The 18051-nt window shown below is 46.4% G+C and overlaps 1 protein-coding gene across 3 annotated transcripts in view; it reads right to left on the bottom strand.

The window, feature by feature from the left end:
* Nucleotides 1-1790: 1790 nt before the first annotated feature.
* The window catches only part of LOC128331886 (osteoclast-associated immunoglobulin-like receptor), a 35627-nt gene continuing 19366 nt past the window's right edge, over nucleotides 1791-18051 (bottom strand). For 2 of the 3 annotated variants that reach the window (XM_053265875.1, XM_053265874.1), the window contains exons 6-8: nucleotides 14633-14740; nucleotides 13168-13220; nucleotides 10876-11402 (exon numbers count right to left, since the gene is read on the bottom strand). In XM_053265875.1, the coding sequence (XP_053121850.1) occupies nucleotides 11244-11402; nucleotides 13168-13220; nucleotides 14633-14740 (320 nt within the window). In that variant the 3' untranslated portion in view covers nucleotides 10876-11243. Of the gene's footprint in view, nucleotides 1817-10875; nucleotides 11403-13167; nucleotides 13221-14632; nucleotides 14741-18051 lie in introns of those variants that run through there. The other variant, XR_008310463.1, reaches the window with a different exon arrangement.

Here is an 18051-nt window from a genome sequence, read left to right as displayed (position 1 = left end):
TGTAGGTCTACTCTTGATAAAGGATGCAAGGTTTACTTCTGAGTAAGGCTGGAGGTCTGCTCACAAGTAAGGGTGTGGTATATCATGAGTGAAGGTGAGACTTTATGGAGAGTAATGGTGTATCCCTTCTCATGCATAGACAGCCTTATCCATGAACAGACCCTAGTAAGCATGGGGGTCTACATTTGAGTAAGGCTGACTCAAACTCATGAGTGAGAGTGGGTGGTCAGTTCACAAGCAAGGATGCAAAGGTTTATCAGGAGTAAGGTTGTGGGTTCTAAGGGCATGGAGTGTACTTGCAAGTAAGGGGGAGGTCTATACATGTATATAGGTGCATAGAGACTCATTTCCAAAGCAGCATAATATACAAGACTGTACAAAATCTTTACAGCTCAACTCTCATCTTAAACTGAAGGTTTTGGGATGACTAAATACATGCATCAGTCTGGGGGAATCTCCCTGCAGTGAAATACCCCACACCTGCTCTTCTTTCCAAGTCTGTCTGAATGCCCCCAAGAACTCTGGCCAGCAAGTGTTTGTCTGTCTGTCTGTCTTTTGTTTGTTTGTTTTTTTAAAGTAGGGCCCATATTTTGAATCCTGCACGAGCTGAAGAGCTAGCAGAGCTGGCCCTGCCGAAGGCCTCATTTCCACTCAAGCATAGAGAGAGGCGAAGGACTCCTTAATCCCATCCGTCCTGTTCCCATTCCAAACAGCAAACAAGGAAATGAATTCCTTTTGAGGCATGCATTCTAGAATCTCTGGCGATGTTCATAATTGGGGCAAAGGGACTAAACAGGCCTTTGCCTGTGTCTAATAGTGAGCACCAGATTCACAGGATACTGGTGATCTCAAGTAATCAGCAGTGGCCTTGAATTTCATTCCTGACTCCTGGCTTGACTCTTCAACCCTGGCTCTTAACTTCCAGCTCCAGACTCCCTTGCAGTCACTGCCTCTGGCCCAGTCCTGACACTGAGGGTCTGATTTTAAGGGCTGGTTCACACAATCACCAGCAATGTCTGTTTTCCAGGAATCTGGGAGTCCCAGTGGGTGGGTGTCCCATGGAGCATACTGTGTGGGATGCAAAAACCCTACCAATCCCAGGTTGGCAGTGCACCAGCCAACATTTAACTGGGCTGACAAGCTGAGCTTAGATCTCAGATGAATGATCCCAGTTAAATGTCCAGCTGGTGCACTACCAATTGAAGATCAGGAGGGATTTTGCAGCCCACATGACATGCTCCATGAGACCTGCACCAACCAGGAATCCCTGATTCCTCCAAAAAAGCAGGCATTGCTGGTGAATGCATGAACTAGCTCTAAGTGACACAGAAACTAGCAGATCCCCACCCCCATCATTTGGCACTGAAGATGGGAAATACAGCTTTATTCCACTGGTCCTATTAGGGTCTCAAAGGCAACCTCCCTGCTGGGAGAAATGAGTCACAATGGGGTGGAGGGCAGGGGCATAACAGTCTAGATCATTACTATGGTGGGGGCAAAGGATTAACACCCCACCCCCCCACACACATTTATTGCAGTCTCAAACTGACATTGCTCATTTGCCTCCTCTGGCAACATCTGTCTTTGTGTTGGGAAGCAGGTTCCATCAGGGCAGCTTCAAAATGGGAACTTTTAATCTCATAATTTCCAGAATACATTGTGGGTTTTTAAAAAAACACCAAACCAGCGAAACGCACACCCTTGCAATACCCTTGAATTCTGGGCATACTCTAAACTGCCAAATGGAGAGAGTCATACTATTTTGGCAACTTATACTTACCTTCAGCCATCCACCACCACCCAGTCAGCCACCATCCTGGAAAGGAGAGGACTCCATTAGTGGGAAAATATCTGAACAGCAGGAAACAATCCTGGGTCTCTGGTCACCCCACCCTACCATGGGACTCCCCATGAACTCATTACTCTTTCACCTGCAATACTAACCAGTAAGTAGGATGCCAGAAAAGAACTTCATGGTAAAGGAACGCTGAGTCATCTACCCAGGTGACCTCCTTCTTGACAGACCAGTTCTTTCCCAAATGAAGATCTCAGCTGGGGATCGCAGTTACTGTAACACAGCAGTACTCTACGATTCAGGTCTTCCCCATCAAGTTCAATGTCTCTGTCATCTGACAATACAGTTGACCATATCAGTATCCTAGACTGCCTGACAAACCACATCCCCTTTCAGGCTGCCGCCACAGCGTGCAAACAAAACTCAGAATTAGCTCTTAGCATCCATTTCTGAGATACTGTGAAGGTGCAGTATATAGTATGCATTTGGGGATTCTGGGAAAAGAAAGGGGGAACCCCTTAGCAGCACTATTGGGGGGAAAGGGAACCAAATCTCTGAAAAGACTGGGAGCGCAGGAGTGCTTGAGATCCTGTCTATTGCTTCTAGAATATTTATTTATGTATTATCTATCTATCCATTACAATTATATACCACCCAGTCACTAGTCTCTAAGAAACGTCCTTCTGTCAGAAAGCCTCTGTAGCCTCCACTCCAGATTTTCACCAGATCAGAAGAGCAGCAAAAATTATATGAGTTCAAACACAAGTCACTCAAGGACCATTAAATCTCATTCTGGTGAAATCCAAATGGATTCCTATTTAATTTTGTATTCCATCTTCTGCCCTTGAAATTGAACCCATTGACCCTTCAAGCCCAGTACTAATTTTAAACAGATGCAGAACATTCTAGGTGACATCAGACTAGGACTGCTGAAGGAAGCACCTCCTTGTTCTCTTTCTTTAGCATTAAAGCAGAAAGGTGTTGATAGATGTCACCCAGTGGTGCAGTGACAACCCAAGACATTTTAGGGAATGAGGCTGAATATACAGATGGCACCAGCAATGGTAGTAAAATTATACAGTTGATCATTTGCTGCTCTTTTCATCTGGATGCAATAAGCAATGCATATCCTTTAGCTTTGAATCAAGAACGTATATAGATAAGAAATCTCTAGCCACAGAGATTTCTCTGATCAGCTTACTGTATTTGTAGTTGCAAACTGTCTCCATATAGCCCCAGGATTACTCGAAGGGGTTTCTATGTGAATGGATTGCATACCCATTCTTAATGTGCATGAACCAGCCTCTGTGGAATTCAGGAGTCTGCCAAAGTCCCAGAATCAACCCCATCCCTAAGAAAACTTCCCTATTTCCTCCCCCAACCCAATTCTATCATTGACCACAGATGCATAGAAAGTGGGCCTCTGTCAGAATTGGCTGCCTGTTTGGTTTTCAATGGCTGACATCTAGACTAACAAAACTCTTGCACCAACATACTGTGCAAGTGTGAGGATGTTGTGGAAGCAAGTTGCGCTATGTCAGGAATTGCGTGCATCCCAGACTAGTGCGGCATCACAGCAAACATCCTTGCACTTGTGCAATGAGATGCACATGATCAGGAGCCTGGAGCACCTTCCTTATGAGGCAAGGCTACAGCATTTGGGGCTTTTTAGTTTGGAAAAGAGGTGACTACGGGGGGACATGAGTGAGGTGCATAAAATTATGAATGGAGTAGAGAGAGTGGACAGAGAGAAAATTTTCTCCCTCGTTCACAACACCAGAAACAGGGGTCATATAACCATGAACCTGAAGGCCAGGAAACTTAGGATCGACAAAAGGAAGTACTTTTTTCACACAGTGCATAATTAATCTATGGAATTCTCTGTCACAGGATGTGGTGATGGCCACCAGCTTGGATGACTTTAAAAGGGGCTGCGATAAATTCATGGAGGACAAGTCTATCAATGGCTACTAGTCTGGCGGCTATAGGACATCTCCAGCCTCAGAGGCAAGATGCCTCTAAATACCTGTTGCAGGGGAGCAACAGCAGGAGAGAGGGCATGCCCTCACCTCTTGTATGTGCATCTGGTGGACCACTGTGTGAAACAGGATGCTGGACTAGATACGCCTTTGGCCTGATCCAGCAGAGTTGTTCTTAGTCTGTGATGCATCCCTGCTGGGAAGCCTCTTCCTCAATCCATTTACACTGCAGGGAACATTTGTGCAAGTGTGCAGCTTTGGGATTTGGGGCAGCTCCAAGATTTTCTTGCAGTTGTGCAACTTTGTTTATTGCACATGTGTTTTGTCAGCCTGGATGTCACTCAGTAAATGGCAGTTCGATTCAGCATAAGGAACTCCATCAGAATCTTCTCCGGCATCAGATTCTTGAGTGGGGGGGATGCCTAACCATGCTCAATAAACATGAGTACCAATTGAATGGAAGCACACTGGCTAGACACAGCCCCCAGTACCAAAGCTTTCAGTGGCTATGGCCCTCTGCACTTCCTGCCATCAGTTCATATCTGCAAAGTACTGAGCTTGGGAAGAGTTTCTCACCACATTCTAGAACAGGGATTCTCAATGCTGGGTCCCCAGATGTTATTGGACTTCAACTCCCATAATCCCCAACCAAAGGTCACCGGGGCTAGGGATTATGGGAGTTGAAGTCCTATAACATCTGGGGACCCAACGTTGGGAATCCCTGTTCTAGAACCCTGTCTGTCCAGGGTTCCAAGCACTGGAAGGAACATACCCCAGCTTGCCTCTGCAAACAAGTGTTGAACACAGGGAGAATGGAGGCACAGCCATATTTTGAGCAGTGATTCTTTACTCTCCCCCTTTGGGACAGATGTGCAGCCTCCCTAAGAGAACTGAGCTCAGGAGCAACTGGTTTTGCCAGAAGGTGCTTGAGTGTCTTCCAGATGGGGCTCTGGTGAGGGAATAAATGAGATTCAGTAGCCACCCACAGTTCACATACAGTTTACACCAGAGCTGCACAACTTCAGCCCTCCAGCTGTTGTTGGGCTACAAGTCCCATCATCCCCAGACACCATGGCCGGTAGTCAAAGGTGATGGGAGTTGTAGTCCAACAATGGCTGGAGGGTCAAAGTTGTGGAGCCCTGGTCTATGCTGATTCCCATGCTGTTTGCTATCCTATATAATAAAATGCTTGGCGTGCGTCCGTGTCTCCCTCGGCTGTTCTGGGCATGTGCACAGCGCATGCCCAGAACACGCCAAGGGAGACACGACCGCCACCACCAGGCGGCCATGTTGGCCGGTTGGTCAGCCCAGCTGCTGGGAGGCCAGATGCGGCAGTGGCGGGTCCGGGCCGGCCGCGGGGAGGGCAGAGGCGGCAACAGCGGGTCGGGCCCGGCCCCGAGGAGAGCAGAGGCGGCGGCGTGTCCAGACTGGCCACGGGGAGGGGAAAAACGGTGGCGGCGGGTGGCATTCTGGGTGGTGGCGGAAGTCTCCGCCCGGCCGGGAGGCCAGAGGTGGCGGCGGCAGGCGGCACTCGCGGCGGCGGAATTCTTCGCCCGGCCAGGAGGCCAGAGGCGGCGGCGGTGGGTCCAGCCCGCCCCTACTAGCGCCTGTTATTTAACGGGCTTAAAAATACTAGTTAGTCATAATGGATTAGCAAGATGAGCATGAGTGACACAGCAGTTGCAGCATAAGAATATAATAATAGCCCTGCTGGATCAGGCCCAATGTGTATCTGTTCCAGCATCCTGTTTCACACAATGGCCCACTGGATGCCTCTGGAAAGCCCACAGGCAAGAGGTGAGGGCACATCCTCTTTCTTGCCATTGCTCCCCTGCAACTGGTATTTAGAGGCACTTTGCCTCTGAGGCTGGAAGTCTCAGCAAAACCATCAAGTGTCCAAGTGACTAGAAAAAAAACACAACCACACAGACAGACAGAAAAACAACAACCTGGCCCTGTACTGTGCCTTTAACACTATCTTGATTGTGAAGAATTTGTGTGTGACGATGTTTATGAGATGGAGCTAAAGATAATCACACACTAACTGCTACAGATCAAACTCCAGTTAAGAACATTGCTAGAAAAGCTAGCTGAAAAGATGACAATCTTACAAAACCACCAACCATCGCACACTCCACTAATGCTAGGGTGCTGGGTGCTACTGCATATAAATGTTTCTCAACCACCGGTCCGTGGACTGGGGCCGGTCTGCGAGGCGTTGGGTACCGGTCTGTAAGGCATCACTAATAAAAAGCACCCCCCGCCAAAAAAAAAAAAATTGGGCCGGTGGGGGCCACTGCAAGCTCTCCAGATCTCATTTCCAGGCAACCCTCGGTGCTGGATAACATTCATTTCACTTCCTCGAAATGAACATTATCCAGCAGCGAGGGCTGCCTGGAAATGAGCTCCAGAGAGCTGCCCAAAATTGTTTTTTTGGGGGTGCCTGAGGGTGGGGTTGGAGGTGAGGGGGGTGACCCCCTTACTAACTGCTGGTCCAGGAAATGGCGCATGAATAATGTACCAGTCCATGACTCCAAAAACGTTGAGAAACACTGCGGTATATTACGCAAGGATAAGAAAAAAGTAAAGAAAGGAGATTTGGTTGAGGGAGGCCATGTTATTTTGCTCTCACTCCACTCTCAACCATCTACACCTGATATTATTTATTTATTAAATTTATAGACTGCTTTTATATGTATAGGCCCCTGCTAACTTGGCAAAGAGGCACCTTTTACCATGGTGATTCTCTTTATTTAGCAGGGGGAGAGTAACTGGCCCTCTCCACCCCCAGCACAGTACTTCCAGTGACTCTTGCTGGTGTGTGTCTTATGTTTCTTTTTAGATTGTGAGCCCTTTGGGGACAGGGAGCCATCTTATTTATGTATCATTTCTCTGTGTAAACCGCCCTGAGCTATTTTTGGAAGGGTGGTATAGAAATCGAATAAATAAAATAAATAAAAGAAGGAAGAGGTCAGAGTTATTGCAGAGCTCTTGAACAAGGAGCTCTCAATTTGGCCAAGGCGAATACCACCACCTAGTGATTAAATCTGGTAAGGTAGTAAGCTTTTTGATACTGAACGAGGTACACACACAGACTGAGAACTTTATAAAGCCAATGATGGAATCTGAAGACAAGTAAACCTTCTATACCAAGTAGGAGCCTTCACCTCTGTGGCAGAAATCTCCCCAGGTGTGGAGGGAGGTCAGCGGTGGCCCGGGTTCCCCCTAGCCCCACCCCCTGCATCTGATGTAAGACACAGGGAGCATTTAGCCACGCCCCTCATGTCTGACATCAGATGCAGGGGCATGGTTTAGCTCCTAAATAGGGCTGCACAACCCCATTTTGCAGCTAAATCACGCCCCCCCCCCCGGCGTCTGATGTCAGGGTGTGTGTCTGGGGCACAAGGCGCAGCCCCTGAGGGGCAGCGACCCGGACCGTTTGAGCCCATTTGCTCAGTGGTGGCTCCACCCCTGAATCTCCCCCTTCTTCACAGAATCTATCGTTTAAAATTGTTTTAATGTCTTCATGTTTTATCAACAACATATATTTATATACAGCTTTTCAACAAAAGTATCCAAAGCAGTTTAGGCAAAGAAATAATAAATAAATAAATAAGATGGCTCCCTGTCCCCAGAGGGCTCACAATCTAAAAAGAAATATAAGATAGACACCAGCAACAGTTACTAGAGTTGACTGTTACACTATGCTGGGAATGGACAATAGGATCCCTCCTGGCAGAATTATCTTGGGGTTCCGAAATCCCTGTCAGAGCTTCCCACCCACCCCACCACTGGCCTGTCCTCAACCCCCTCCCTTCTGCCACACTTGCCTTGCCTTCCCCCACCCTCTTCCCTCCTTTATTTGGGGCTCTGTGGGTTCATTGGACAGCAGTCATGAGGTTCTATTGATTGATTGATCGATTGGATTGGATTGGATTGGATTGGATTTGTATACCGCCTTTCCAAAATGGCTCAGGGCGGTTTACAATGCTCCTTATACAGCCATGGAGTGAACTGCTACAGCCACTTGCCTTCTCACAGCTCATCTTCTTAAACAAGCACTTTTTCATGCAAGTGTAAACCCCCTGCCCCCCGGCCGCCATTATTAGCAGTATTATTAAACACAGGAACATAGGAAGCTGCCATATACTGAGTCAGACCATTGGTCTATCTAGCTCAGTATTGTCTTCACAGACTGGCAGCGGCTTCTCCAAGGTTGCAGGCAGGAATCTCTCTCAGCTCTATCTTGGAGAAGCCAGGGATTGTTAGTTTATAGAGTGGATTAACAATACAGGCTCCCTGAATTTGGCAACTGAAGGGTGTTGTGATCTTCCCTCCCCTTTCTTAATTGGTAACGGAGCATGCTCCTAAATAGGGCTGCACAATTGGTAACGGAGCATGCTCAGCGGGTACTTAGAATCTCCTGGAGGTTCCAGCCCCAGAATGAAGAAAAGTATGGGAGAAAAGAAGATTTTGGAAACCTTTCGTGTCTTATGAACTTGCTTCCTTATTGCTGTTCCTTTTCAAACACGTTGTGCACCAGTTTGAGACTCTGGACAAGCCCAACCGCTTGTTGCATGTCTGTTTTCTTCATATCAGCTGCACACTTAAAAGAGCTCTCATTGGAGTGGTATGGACTGTGCAAAAGTGCTTTGGGACAATTTTCTTAAAAGAAAGACTGGGAGTTTGCGTTTGGTTTGGTTTTCTTTATCAAGCCACATGCTACTTTGTGGCAGAGAAGCTATCACAGAATAGTCTTATGATATCATTGTATGTATGTTTTATGATTCGTACCATTTTGTAAACAGGTGTTATGTTGATCTTTAAGGGTGCTTAACAAATTCTTTTGTACAAAGAAACCTCAAATGCTTATAAATTCTTGACTTTGACAATTGAATTTTCTTTCTTTCTTGCAATCCCTGGTGGAAATACACTCTCTCAGAAAATAGGGACTTGAACCCCAATCCCCGCCCCCCCATTTCTTGAGTAAGAAGATGGGTTACATAAGCTTCAGGCCCCTGGCTGTGCAGTGGATTGTGTGGAGTGTGTTTCTTTTAATGGATGCAGCTCTGGCTGACATACCAGCCACATCAGCAACTAGGGCTGACATTAAAAGAACTGCATACCCCACAATCCACTATGCCCGCTGGGGGCCTGATCTAGGCAAATAATCAACTTGCATACCTGGAGTTAACATGGTGGCAGGTGAAACCAGGCAGGACAGAGCAGCTGGGGCATGGAGAGGAAAGCAGGGGTGAGCCTCACCTTGAGCTCATTTACCGCCACCCTGCCCTGCCCATACTTGCTGCTCCTGGGCAAAGCATGCTCCCTGCCACAGAGCTACATCCCAATCTCTTTGCTCCATGTATAGCCACATCATCTTCTAGTGAAGAGATTTTCATCTCTACCTAGGCTTGTCCGGATGTTTGATGACAAGTAAAACTGTAAGCCACACAATAAGGGACATGAGTCCAATTCAGAAACTATGCTGTGCAAGTGTTCAGATGTCTGCACACTCATACATGTGTTTGTGTGAATGACTGTACCTGTGTTCATTTTTAAATGTGAACCTGGATACAGGCCCTTCAAATGCATGGTATGGATAGGAAGTTGTAGTGATCAGCTACCCCTCCCCCTAAAGAGTTAACAGGGAGTGAAGCCTTGTCTTGACTGACACACTGGTGAACTCCAGGGCAGCCAGTCAGTATACCAGTTGGTTGGGACCTAGAGAGTAGTTGAGGGGAATTCTGGGGAAAAGAAGGGCAGGTCTTGGTTAAAGAGTAGGACACATGTGGCCATGGAGGATGGCTATAGGTGGATGACTGCAGCTCTTGGAAGATAGAACTGCAGGGGCTTGAATCTCAACCAGAGTTTGGTGAGTTCAAGGGGAAATGAAGCCTAGGCTTTGGCTTTGTGAAGTTTAGGGGAAAGTTTGTTTAATCAAACATTGCGTTAGAATTTCTGTTTCTTTGGTGTGTGCCTTCTATATCCCCGATACTGTTCTAGTATTGATTAACTGCAACCTAATTAAAATACTAGCCTATACCCATTCTACCTAAGTTGCAACAGACTCTATAAACATTTAAACATCCATAAGACAACCTATTTTTATAATCCTACTAAGATGCTTAACTGTATCTAAGAAAGCTATAAGCCTCGGATGGAAGCAGTCTGTAGTAATTGAATAAAAAAATTTTTAGTTCTTTTATTTTTTACAAGCCTCCCAGAGTTGGGTTTTAACTCAGGAAAAAGGGTGGGGGTGAAGGGGGAGTTCTCTGGTGCAAGCATTTCCTCAAAAGTTCAGCAGCTATCAGTTTTCTCACCACATGTAAGCTTGCATGTGGAAGATTTTTGTACTTTCCCAAGAGTCAAATTAAGAGAGGGTTTTTCTTTCTTTCTGGATTATCCCACCCCAAGCCCAGAGAATTTCTGTAGACCAAGGGGTGGTAGTGGCAGCCCTGAACCTACCGATAATACAGAAGAGTGTTAGGAGAAGCCTCTCCAGAAAGCTCAGCAGGGATGATTCAGCATTTCTTTCCTTCATGTATGCTTGCTCTGAGACAAAGGCTTTAATTCGCTACAGAAGTGTACTTCTTTATCTGTGTTCAACATGACATGTGAATGATTGTACCTGTGTAGACTGTACACTTGTTGTGCAAGTGTTGAACATAACATGTGATGGTCCTTTCAAAAGCGAGGAGAGCTAGTCTTGTTGTTGCAAGCATGACTTGTCTCCTCAGCTAAGCAGGGTCTGCCCTGGTTGCATATGAATAGGATGTGTGAATACATGATGTGTGAGCACTGTAAGATATTCCCCTTAGGGGATGGAGCCACTCTGGGAAGAGCAGAAGGTTCCAAGTTCCCTCCCTGGCATCTCCAAGATAGAGCTGAGAGAGATACCTGCCGGCAACATTGGAGAAGCCACTGCCAGTCTGTGTAGACAATACTGAGCTAGATGGACCTATGGTCTGACTCAGTATATGGCAGCTTCCTATGTTCCTAAAATAACCAAAGTCTGAGTTCCATTGTTTTCTACTTTGAATGCAGTCTAGAATTGGCAACAACAAATAATTTACCCTAAAGCATTTGTGTGTGTGAAATAAAGGTAAAAATCTTTTAGGTATAGAGCACAATAACCACGATAGATAGACAGATAGACAGACAGACAGATAGATAGATTAATGACCATAATAACTACATGCTATTTTATATATGTTATGTTAAATACATATAACAGTAACTGTCTATGAATAAGAGTTTTCTAACAGCAGATATTGCTGAGTTCTGGCCATTGCACTTTCAGCCACCCATCTCACCTGAATACTTTCTACTGTGGCTAAATTCCTATGTGTGTGATTGTAGGGAAAATAAACGAGGCTTGCTTGCAGGATCCAGTCCTAAGACATGTGTCTGTGGAGCTCAAGGGTATGCCAAGATCCCATGAGAAAGCACATCCCTAAGAATCCTTCCTATTTGCTTTTCCTGATCCCATTTGAAGCCACTGAAATATAGACATTAGACTTGGAGACACTGTCAGGACTGTCTGTCCGCTTGGTTTTCAGTGGGTGGTGGTTCAATGCACCATAGGAGACTCCATCGGGGTCTGCTTCAGCATCAGCTTCCATGTACTAGAGCAGGGGAAAGAGAGAGGTTTAAGGTGCAATCCTGCTGCTCTTTCTACCCAAGAAGTTAAAATGAAACAAATGGAAATGTTCTAGAGAAATTTGAGGAGTTCTGAATGGCAGCTTCACAGCAGGAGTGAGTGATGTCTGGGATGGTCAACATGAAAGATGAGACTTGTCCCTGTAGCCCCACCCTCATTCAAAGGAGTTTCTAAACAAAGTTGCTTAGCACAAGTATGCACACTGCTATGCCATAATTGTGGGGAGATACAGTCCCAACTCCATCTTGGATGGCTCTTTTGATATTACATTGAACTGGTGGTTTCTACTCTAATTGCCAATGCAGAAGTGTTGTGCTTGTGCAGTAAGGATAGTGCATGGCTGTGCTTCATTCCCTGAATCTGATATTCACTAAAGAAGAAGTTTCACAGCAGGAGCTGCACCACAGATTGCATAAGTGCATTGCTAGCATCAACACAACATTTGACTGGAATGCAAGTTCCCAGCTTAGTGGAATCAGCTGGTGCAACACGTTTGCACTGGTGCAACACTAGTCTGGATGTCAGCCATAGAGTTTTCACCACGGAGATGCAAGTATAGAGCTAAGCCCCTATCAGTGGCTGACACTGCAGAAGGCATTGCTGGCACGGCAAATGATGGAAAATTCACTGTGCATGTGCACATGTGCTTTTCTAAGTAGTTGTGTAACTGTACTCTAGCACAACATTGCCAAATACCATCATTTAAATTCTGCCCTGGTTGCATATGAATGGGAGACTACATGTGTGAGCACTATAAGATACTCCCCTTAGGGGATGGGGCTGCTCTGGGTAGAGCATCTGAATGCAGCAGGTTCCAGGTTCCCTCCCTGGCATATTCAAGATAGGGCTGAGAGAGACTCCTGCCTGCAACCTTGGAGAAGCCGCTGCCAGTCTGTGTAGACAGTACTGAGCTATATGGACCAATGGTCTGACTCAGTATATGGCTACTTTCTGACTCAGTATATGGCAACTTTCTGACTCAGTATATGGCAACTTCCTATGTTCCTGTGTCAGCCAGTGTCCACAGAATATAGCGGTGGCTCTATTTAACACTGGAGCTTGACACGGAGCTCCATTCTAGTCTTTTTCGGTCTCCATAGCCAACTCAGGTAAGATATATGGGTTGAGGTTGACACACCGAAGCTCTTCTCACGATCTGTGAGAAGAGCTTCTGTCGGGTCTGCGGGGAAAGTGGGCTAAGCCTGCTCTCCCCACAGATGATCCTGCCCAGGGCCCTGGCCGGCCACATTGGCTGCCCACATGACTGCCAGCTCTGTCACGGAGCTGGCAGGGGTGGCAGGGATCGGGGGCTGGCCGGCCCCTGGAAGTTCCAGGATGCCCTGCACAAGCACATGGGCCTCCCGGCCGGGGGTCTACCCATGTGTCGCTGCATATCACGGCGACACACGAGCAACAAAATGAGGTTAATGGAGTGGCAGCTCCATTAACCTCATTCAGGGGGAGGGTGGTTGAGGCAGGCTAGCTGCCTTGGGAGCACCAGGCTCACCCACGAGCCCGGTGGTTCCCATGAGCACTGGAAAGTGGGCTAAGCTCCCTTATCCTGCTTTCCAGTGCTCATGGGAATAGCCTCACTGAGATGACTTAGCCTCACTGGTGCAATTTAAATAGTTGTTGGTCTATTCCTAGGTTGTATGGTTAGGATCTGAGGATGCAGTTGTGGTCAGGAGGGTTATAGCGGTAAGATTGTGTGTTCATAGGAAGCCTCTTACCATGTTGCTTTTGTTCACTGGCAGTGGTTGGGTTCTTTCATTGGCAGTGCAGCCTGCAGAGCAGAAATACCCCATGAGATTTTTTTTCACCCAGTCTGCCCCAAATTAGAATTGCAGACCCCGTTCCCTCCCAAAACATTCCAAATGGTAGAATCCATGGCTTATGAAGGAAGCCCCTTGCTTAATATTTGTTGGGCTGTATGTTATTCTCCCCTAGAAACATTCTCCATCAAGGTGAACTGGTCTTGTGGTAGCAGGCATGACCTGTCCCCTTTGCTAAGCAGGGTCCACCCTGGCTGCATATGAATGGGAGACTACATGTGTGAGCACTGTAAGATATTTCCCCTTAAGGGATGGAGCTGCTCTGGGAAGAGCATCTAGGTTCTAAGTTCCTCCCTGGCATCTCCAAAATAGAGCTGAAAGAAATTCCTGCCTGCAACCTTGGGGAAGCCACTGCCAGTTTGTGTAGACCAGGGCTGCTCAACTTCGTCTCTCCTGCAGATGTTGGCCTACAATTCCCATAATCCCTGGCTATTGGCCACTATGGCTGGGGATTATGGGAGCTGTAGTCCAAGAATAGTTGGGGGCCTAAGTTGAGCAGGTGTGGTGCAGACAATACTGAACTAGATGGACCAATGGTCTGACTCCGTAAATGGCAGCTTCCTATGTTCCTATGTAAGGTAAGACCAAATTTCCATTCATAAATTTTAACCGTTCAAGGTCAGTCGTCCTGACCATGAACTGAAGCTTAACATATAGTGATCTCATGACATTTCTCCAGAACCGACAGATCTGCATTTGGCTTCCAGGTTGTTACTGATGCAATTCAAAGTTCTCCTTTTGAACTATAATGTCCTAAGTTGTGTGAGACCAGGGTGGACCACCTTCTCCCTTAGGAAGCTGGCCTGTGATTAAGATTATCTCCTGAACCCCTCCTCCAGTTCTGTCTGCCTTCAGGAGTTAAGCAGGATGACTCCCTGCAAAATTATCCTCTCTGTACTGGCACCTCAACATCATGATTCTTGTTAAGGAGGCTATTGAAAGGGCTAAAAATCTATGAAATGTCGCTTCCAACCACTACAAGTCTTATTCAGCCATCCCCCAAGTTTTAAGACTTCACCACACATTATCTTCATACTTCCAAGCTATATTTGTAAACACATGGGCTAGAAGTTTGCTTCATCTTAAAAAAAAAAAAAAAAAACATCCACTCACTGACATTTTTTGACATGTTTACCTGGAGGCTTTTTCTAGATTTACACTTTAGCTGTGAAAATTGAGGTGGCATAGCCCCCATGTGGGTTGCCAGAACCTAAGGGGTATACTCGTGAGTCAAATGGGCCGTAAGCCAGAATTTGGCTTTTTAAAAGCCAAATCTGGCCACCTAGGTGAGGACTGTACCACCTCAATGATGTATACATTAATCTTAGCCATTATCAAGTAACCCACACAGAGGCCCACTTACCTTTTCTTCGATTACTGCACCATATTAAGGCAACCAACAGAAGGAGAAGGCCCCCAGCATAGCTTGCGAACCTGATTGTCTGGAAACTGTCTGAAATCTGTCTTGAATCTGAAAATCATTGACATCCAGTTATAATGCTGCTAGTGCTTGTTTAGCCACCCACAGACAGTGCCCAAATGCTATTCGCAACAATCCTTAAATTAATTCAGTTAGTCCATCTGTCACTTGCATAGTCATCTCCCATTAACTTTACAATTTTTTTGTCATCCATGCATCAGTTCTCCATCCCATACCACTGCCCCCCCTACCCCCCCTCTCTCTCTCTCTCACACACACACACACACACACACACACACACACACACAGAGCGCCTCCCTGTAGTGTGGTTCTATGTTACTGGGAATATGTGTGAAAGAAGCAACCATCTGAATGAGGACATTGGGGCAGGGCTTCTCACATGATTGGTAGTCTGCCAGAATGTGAAAACTCCTATAAATGCAAGATGCCCAGAATTGGCATCTTGAGACAAATAGCATATATGTGAACAAATACCTTCCACAAATGGAATAGATATGGGATGCCTTTCTGGAATGCTTAGCTGCAGTTAGAGTTGTTGCAAAATTACTCCCCACTTCTACCACTATTTTCATCAGCAGTGGAAAGGGTGGGGGGCAGGGGGGGGCCTATCAAAAGTGGTGGTGGTCCTCTTGCTTTCCTTACTGTAAAAAAACAAACACCTCTCTGAGGAAGTGGGCAGCTGGGCAGCAGCAGGTCTCATGTCATGTCCTTCCCTGATGTATTCCAGAAAGGAAAATAGTGCCAGTGGGGATTCAGGCAGCATGTCTGCAGCTGCTGTCTGTTTCCCTGGAGAGTTTTTTTATTAATAAAGAAAGCAAGTGGACTGTTACCACAGCTACTGTTGATAGCTCTCCACACCTGCAATTTAATCAGCCCCCTCCTCTACAAAAGCTTCAGGGGTTCTGACCCCCTGTCAACCCCAGCAATAATGCAAGAATTCTGGCAAATTGCTGGGGTTGTATACTTCAGTTACAATATTGCTTCCATCCAGACAAGATGGAAATGCTCTGGGTTGGTAGAACTGATCATCTGAGTGATGAGGTAAATCTGGTCTTGGATGGGGTCACACTCCTGTTGTGAGCAGGCTGCGGCACCCTCCCTTCAGGAGAGAAACAATGCCCACAGCCCCTCCCAACTAGCCAACAGAGGCTCTCCCAGTTCGATTTCTGAGATCACAGGCAGTCTGTGGGACGGGGCAGGGAGAAGACACGCCAAAACACACAACTGTAGTTTAAAAGCTTCATTAAACTATGGTTACATCCAGGCAATTAAGCACGCAAGCATGTAAGCAATTTCATTCAGATGTTTCCTAGTGTAGGGCAAGCTTCAGAAAACAGAGCAAGCTGTAATAGTTCTTAAAATACTGGAATTTAATTTTCACTTCACTAAAAATGCAAGCTGTTCTAACCCAAGCTCACTATCTACTTCAGCTCCTAGCAACAGTCTGTTCTTATATCTCTGCTCCCAACCACAAAAATGCAAACATTTCATCCACGGTGCAGGCATGGAGAAAGGAAATCATGTATATTCTGTGAGCCGAGAAGCCGAGATAGAGAAGGGAGGAGTTCATTACTGATGTAGAGAAAATGAGCCAAAAGCAGAGGAAAGCGAGGCAGGGGCAGGAGGAACAGGGGGAAGAAGGAAGGAAGCGACAAGGAAAGCAGCCGAGACAAGTATGTCGAGGCCAGCTAAAGGAGGCAGACAGAGGCCTTTCAGGAAGCTAGGAAAGGAGTGGTTTCACAATGGGAAAGGAGGAAAGACAGAGGAGGGACAGGTGAGTTAGATCTGGATATCTGAACTAAAGGCATTTCTTGTAGATAAACAAATTACTGGTCAGCACCATCTGTAATTTGGTCAAGAGGTGTTGAGGATCAGCAGGGAGGCTGTAGGCTGCCCAGTCAGCTTAGATGAAAATGCAGGAGTGGAAGTCTCCCTGATGTAGGGAGGCTAAGGTCCATATACTAGCCCAGGGGCCAAGAGTAGGTGTCTTCCTTGATAGGACAGACACCAACCACCCCCCAGGGTCTGAGTATGTTTCTCTTCCCTGCTGGTTCTCTCCTGGTTCCACTTGCCTCCTGGGAGGGGTATGTATGCCCCTTTTATAACCTCTCCCCAAACCCTCTTGTCATATCTCAAATCAAAGACAGTCACATCAAATCTAAACATGCCTCCATCCTAATGTAAACAATCCCTGGTCTCCCATCCTTGGCTCGATTGGGAGTGGTGAATTTTCCTCCTCTTGTCAAGCCTTGACTACAGAATAAACAAGTCCATTCAGTTACTTTGGTTCAACAGAACCAAAGTTCACACTTCAATTTCTTGCAAAACCAGCAATCCCAGACACAAGCCCAAGCTTAGCTTTTTGAGCCTGCAAAACTGCTGGTCCCAATCCCAGTGTGCTCACCACACTCCTTCTGAAAGACAAAGTCTGCAGCTTGGGGGTGCTTCTGGACCTGAAGCTGTCCTTGGAGGTGCAGGTGGTAGCGGTGTGCAAAAGTGCCTTTTACCAACTATGGCTAGTACACCAGCTGCGACCCTACTTGGAGAAGTCAGACCTGATCTCAGTCACCCATGAGTTGGTAACATCCAGATTAGACTGTGCTCTATGAGTTGCAATGTGCTCTATGTGGGGCTGCCCTTGAAGACTATTCGGAAGCTTCAGCTGGTCCAGATTTCTGCTTCAAAGATACTCGTGGGTGCAAGTTCACACCCATCCTGCGGCAGCTTCATTGGTTAGATTCAAGGTGCTGGTCTTGACCTTTAAAGCTCTACATGGCTTGGTGCCAGGGTGCCTGTCAGACCACATTTGCCCATATGAACCTTCCAAGGCCCTCCGCTCATCATCTCAGGCCCTGCTCTGAGCCACTAACAGAGAACCAGTTGGTGGGGACGAGAGAGAGGGCCTTTTTGGTTTTGGAACACTCTCCCTGAAGAGCATCGCCATGCTCCCTCCCTCAGTGTTTTTAAGAAACAACTAAATAATAATAATAATAATAATAATAATAATAATAATAATAATAATTTGATTTCTATACCGCCCTTCCAAAAATGCCTCAGGGCGGTTTACAAAGAGAAATAACAAATAAGATGGCTCCCTGTCCCCAAAGGGCTCATATTCTAAAACGAAACATAAGATAGACACCAGCAACAGTCACTGGAAGTACTGTGCTGGGGATGGATAGGGCCAGTTACTCTCCCCCGCTAAATAAAGAGAATCACCACAGTAAAAGGTGCCTCTTTGCCCAGTTAGCACATCTTTTTAAAAGAGGCTTTTTAATACTCCATCTTTGGTTATATCTGATAGGTTCTTTAGTTTTTAGTTTTTATAACTCTCAGCTTCT

Source organism: Hemicordylus capensis, chromosome 6 (genome assembly GCF_027244095.1).
Source record: "Hemicordylus capensis ecotype Gifberg chromosome 6, rHemCap1.1.pri, whole genome shotgun sequence".
In the NCBI taxonomy this organism is placed as follows: Eukaryota; Metazoa; Chordata; class Lepidosauria; order Squamata; family Cordylidae; genus Hemicordylus; species Hemicordylus capensis.
The sequence above is the reverse complement of the archived record's forward strand: the minus strand, read 5'-3'. Positions and strand labels throughout refer to the sequence as shown.